This window comes from Vicugna pacos, chromosome 10 (assembly GCF_048564905.1).
Source record: "Vicugna pacos chromosome 10, VicPac4, whole genome shotgun sequence".
In the NCBI taxonomy this organism is placed as follows: domain Eukaryota; kingdom Metazoa; phylum Chordata; class Mammalia; order Artiodactyla; family Camelidae; genus Vicugna; species Vicugna pacos.
This window is the reverse complement of record NC_132996.1, coordinates 71185250-71190878: the sequence shown is the minus strand read 5'-3', so window position 1 is coordinate 71190878 and position 5629 is coordinate 71185250. Positions and strand designations below refer to the sequence as shown.

Genomic DNA, 5629 nt, shown 5'->3' with positions numbered 1-5629 from the left:
CGAAGAGCTGTTTGTCCAAATGCAGTAAAGGGTCCCAGGTCCCAGCCTGTCTCAAATGTTTGTACATAAGTATATGTGCTATTATATATATACGTACTGTGTGTGTATATGTGTGTATGACACGTGCTGTGTGTGCTACATGTGTGTTGTATTTGCACATGTATGTATATATGCTATTATATATGTATGTGTGTTCTCTCTGTATATAGGACTTTGTATCTGGCACATAGTATAAGTTTGATAAATATTATTTAAACTTTTTTTGAACCTAAAGGAAAGACTTCTGGTTGTAGCTGCAGGGCACCTGTGGAGGTTGGTGCCCGTATGACATGGTCCCACACTCCCACTGTGGATACAAAGAAACACGGGAGAAAACATAATCCCCTCCTGCCCACCAAATAGAATTCAGAGCTGAAAGATGAAAGAGGGAAAGGAAATCTCCAGATGCCCCAGTAAACTTGCAACTGGAACTGACATCGATGGCCCAGGGTGTATCATACAGGCTCTGGGGACCGGGGGTGCGGTGGGGCTAGGGCGAAGAAGGGGTAGGGGGCAGGGAGGTGGTCTCGGAACGACATAAGTGGGGGAGGGAGCCTGATCGGGGGACCTCCGAGAGGCCAGAATTCTGGGGGGACCTTGCTGCTTAAAGAAAGCAACGTTCACCCAAATGCCATTAGGATCCTCTCCCGGCCTGAGGCTGCGGGGTGGGAGGGGTGGCGGAAGAGTATTGAGTGGAACTGGACACCAACTGGAGTAACCAAAGCCCTGCATTTGTACCATTCAAATCTGAATTTACACCAAACCTCCAAGCCAAGAAATCCAACAAAAACCAGATCCTAGACCAGTGAAATCCTTTGAAAGTCCAACAGAGGCCAAAGCCAAACGTCTAGATAGCAACATAGATTCACAACCTCTTGGGGCTCCCAGAAGAAGTAATGTCATCCCTGCGGAAGACAACCCAAAATTGCAAAGCATGTGGGGAATGAATAGGGAGATTAGGAAACATTAATTTTAAAAATTGGTATCAGATCAAATAGACTTTAAAGCTAAAAAAGTACTAAGGATGAACAGAGCTACACCATAAAAGGGACAATTCAGCAGGATAATATAATCATCTCAGATTTGCATACACTTAACAAAATTTCAAAAATAGGTGAAGGAAAGAGAAAATGACAAAACTGGCATCATAATGGGTTAATACTTATATCAGACAAAAAATTAGTCAGGATACAGACCATTTAAAGAATGCAATTTGAAAAGCTTAATCAGATGAGTATAGAGGGGCTGGTACATGTGCCAAGCATGCACAAGGCCCTGGTTTCAATCCCCAGTATCTCCATTTAAAAGAATTTTGTTTTAAGACAAAAAAAAAAGTATAGAAAGTAAATGAAAATTGGCCTCTACTATGCTACCAAGTGTGTCTCAACAAATACCCAAAAATTGACCACATTGTCTGACCGCAACACAGTATCAGTAATCAACAACCAAAAGACAGCCAAAGCACGCGTTGGGAAATAGACTTCTCAGTAATTGATGGATATTTAAAATATAAGCTGAAAATGTTTAAAATGGTTTTAAATGGTAAAATATTTAGACATAAACAACCATGAAGACACAACATACCAAAACTAATGAAACAGCTAAAGAAATACTTAATAGTATGTTTATGGGCCTAGACATCCGTTAGGAAAAGTAGAATGTTTGAAAATTAATTACCTAAGAATTCAACACAAGAAGCAGAAAAAAGAATCCCAAGGTAAATCCAAAGAAAGTAGAAGAAATAAAAGCAGAATCAAAGAAATGGGAAGCAAAGAAACTACAGAATTGATTTAAAAAAACAGTTGTCGAAAACAAACCTCTTGGTGGGTAGGAATAGCTCTGTGGTAGAGCACGTGCTCAGCCTGCATGAGGTCCCGGGTTCAATCCCCAGTCTCTGTATTGGACATAAATAAATAAACACATATTGTTTAAAAACAAATAAACAAACCACTGGTAAAATGATAAAGAAAAAGAAGGAACAAAGGTACAAATTTTAAACGGCAGACAGAGTTGAAGCTTTAAAAATAGTAAAAGAATACCATGTAGTGGATTATACCAAAAATGTGAAACCAGAAGCATGAACAATTTTCTAGAAAAATATTACTTACTGTAACTCAAGAAGAGATTGAAAACTAAATAGACCTAAAATATTAAATAAATTGGAGTTGTAATTTTTTTTCCAAAGCCATGCCTATCCACTAACACAAAAAAATTACCAGACCAGATGGTTTTACCGTCTGCCAAATCTTCAAAGAAAGATAATCCTTACATGATACAGGTTGTTCTAGAGGGTGGAGAAAAAAAAGGACAATCTCTCCAAGTCATTTTATGAAGCTAATAGAACCTTACAGCCTTGAAATTAAAAAAAAAACTGACAAGGATAGTACCAGAAGGGAAAATTGTGGGCAAATTTCTCTTAAGAACATGGATGAAAATTGTCTAAATAAAATCAGAGCACCAAGAGGAAAAAAAAAAACAGGACACACTAGAAATGGTTTATCCTAAAAATATAAGGATGAATGAACACCATAAAATGTATCAATATGTAGTCAGCGCATAAGTAAGCTAAAGGAGAAAATTATTAAGTAAACTCAGAAAAAAATATGATAAATTTCATCATTGACTTACGATAAAAAAAAACTCTTAAAAAACTGAGAGGGGAACTTTCTCACCTTGATAAAAGATAACACCAAAAACTTAGAGCAAACATCATATTTAATGGAGAAAACTTAGACACATTATGTTTAAGATCAGGAGAAAGATAAGTGTGTCTGATTCCAGTCATTGCTCAGCATCATACTAGGTATTCTGGGCTATGCTATAAGATATGAAAAAGAAATTAGAGGTATGAGGACAGTAGCATAGAAAATCAAAGTATTCAACAGACAAAGTGACAGATATGATCAACTAAATGAGGTTATTTGCCTGATAAACGAAAGCTACAGAAATGACCACTGCCCTCTACACCGGCAATAATCAACGGGAAAATGTAACAGAGGCACTTCTGTCTGTGGCCATGAGGGAGTGACTGGTGCTGGCCCAGTCCGCTGGTTGTCAACAGCTAGAAAACCGGAGGAAACACAAGAAACAACTGTTTTCAGATACTGGACTAGAGGCACCCCAGGACTGTAATCCCAGACGAGAGCCCTCGCGTCACCCAGCTCTCTTCTCAGAGCTGCTCTCTGCACCGCGACACAGGAAGTGGGCAAAGCCAGGCGGAGCACAGTGGTCTCCTAGAGTTCAAGACAGGAGAGTCAGACCTCAGGGAGATTAAAGTGGCTAGAATTTGTAAGGTGGAGTACTAGAGAGAACGGAGCCCACTACCCGGAAAGATAACTCCAAACATACGCATGCGGGCTCGAGCCTTTGGCTGAAAACTAGGCTGGACACGTTAGGATGAAACTGGCAAAGAACATCCACCGAGCAGCTGTCAGCTCAGAGCCCTCAGGGGTGGGGGGCTCACACAAAGCCATGTTTACTTTAGAAACAACAACAGTGTGTTAACGTTGCAGGAACAGACAAACCAATGACACAGAACGGAGAAGGCAAAAACAGTCCCATGTGTAAACAGGAACAGCCTAGAACGTATTGTTGATTAAGAAAACAAAAACAAAACCAGCACGAATTCTAAATCACAACAGCATTTATAGAAATTAAAAACACTTATGCGGAACCATCTGTTGTGCAAGACAGGTAGATGTCCAAGGAGGTACGTTCACCAGGTCAGAAGAGATGTGAGTGAAGGCAGGGGGAGAGGCCAGAATGAAGGGGGAAACTGAAATAAACAATTTTGTCTGGTTTTCAGAGACCTGCTGATCATGGTAGGCCGTAAAGTCAGGGTGCAATTAAACTATTCTTCGCACCTGAGGTCCAGTTTTAAAAAAAATTAATTCACAAGATTTGAAGATTACAGCAGGCAAAAAAATGATACTGTCAATATATGTAGAAAAGCCTTTAAGTCAGTTATCTCTTCGTGATGGAAGGAATAATTAAAGTCAAAATAGAAGAGAACCTCTTAACCTGACAGAGAGCAACTATAACAACTTTGTGTCTGCAGTGGTGGGGCTGGCAGATTCGGGAGGGGTGGGAGCTGGGGGAGCGGGGAAAGGGTCAGGCCTCCAGGTCACTGTCTGTTGCCAAAAAAAAAAAATTCAGGATTAGAGCCCTGGAAGGGGAAACCAAGGTGAGGGTCTCCCAGGAGTCCCCCAGGGGCCAAGCAACACAGAATCTCACATGGGCCCATCTTCCTTCCATAGGATGAACCAGACTCTGAACAGCAGCAAGACCCCAGCATCAAACTGGAGTGGCCCCCCGGGGGAAACACTGGGCGTGACCACCCGGGTGCTGAGCGCGCTGACCATACTCACCTGCGTGGTCGGCATCGCAGGCAATGGCATGGTGATCTGTCTGCTGAGCTTCCGCGAGCAAAGGGGCCCCTTCTGTGTCTACATCCTCCACCTGGCCGTGGCCGACCTCCTCTTCCTCCTCTGTTTGGCCTCCGAGCTCATCCTAGAAGCCAGCCTGGTGGCTAACACGGGTCATACAATCTACTCAGACCACACAGTCCACATGTTCCCCACGGTCCTCAAGGCCTTTGAGGTGCTGAGGAGAATGAACTTCTTGGCCTACACGGTGGGCCTGAGCCTGCTGACGGCCATCAGCATGGAGCGCTGCCTCTCAGTCCTCTTTCCCATCTGGTACAGGTGTCACCGGCCGCAGCACCTGTCGGCCATGGTGTGCGCCCTGCTCTGGGCGCTGGCCGTCCTGCTGAATGTGATCGAAGCGTTGTTCTGCAGAGAGTTCTGGAACCTGGACACACAGCAGTGCTTCACAGTGGACCTCATCTTCAGCCTCCTCATCCTGGCACTCTTCACACCCGTGATGGCCCTGTCCAGCTTCATCCTCTCCGTGCGGGTGCAGAGAAGCTTCCAGCGGCGCCGGCGGCAGCCCACACGGCTGTATGTGGCCATCCTGGCCTCCGTCCTGGTGTTCCTCACCTGTGCCCTGCCCCTGGGCATCTACTGGTGCCTCCTCTACTGGCTGGACCGGCACCTGTGGACAGACATTAAACTCAGCTACTCCATATTCTTCTCCTCGTCCGTGAGCAGCGGTGCCAACCCCATCATCTACTTCGTGGTGGGCCGTCGGAGGAGCCCGGGCCCGAGGGAGGCCCTGGGGACCGTGCTTCGCAGGGCGCTGCAGGAGGAGGCCGAGCTGGAGCCGGGGGACACGCCCTCCACCGGCACCAACCAGGAGGGGGTCTGAGAGCGGCGCGCCCGCCCGGGAGCCGTGTGCCTGTCTGGCCGCTGGCGGGAGCCCGGAAGGCTTTGCATCTCACCCTGTCCGGGTCCCTTTCTTGCCTGCCAGGGCTCCCCCACAGAACACCGTGTCCCGGATCTCACAGTGCAGCTCCGCTGGGAAGATTAAATGTCATCTTTTTCTTTGCGGACGATCTTCTGGTTAGAAGGCAAATGTCAGCTTTCAGCCCTGGCCTGGTTGAAGCTAATTATCTCAACAGTGTCACCAGTGGGTGCCGCCCCTAAAAGCAGGTGTGCTCTGAGCACCCTCCTTTCCTGGCTCATCTGCTTTC

The 5629-nt window shown here is 45.4% G+C and overlaps 1 protein-coding gene across 1 annotated transcript; it reads left to right on the top strand.

Annotated features, from left to right (window-relative positions):
- Positions 1-4296: 4296 nt before the first annotated feature.
- MRGPRD (MAS related GPR family member D) lies at positions 4297-5304 on the top strand. Its single transcript, XM_006210770.3, has one exon. It carries the CDS (start codon positions 4297-4299, stop codon positions 5302-5304), a length of 1008 nt encoding a protein of 335 aa, XP_006210832.3.
- The last annotated feature ends 325 nt before the right edge of the window (positions 5305-5629 follow it).

Bases quoted from the DNA above. Each gene is read 5' to 3' on its own strand.
- MRGPRD (XM_006210770.3), top strand. From the start codon at position 4,297: ATGAACCAGACTCTGAACAGCAGCAAGACCCCAGCATCAAACTGGAGT.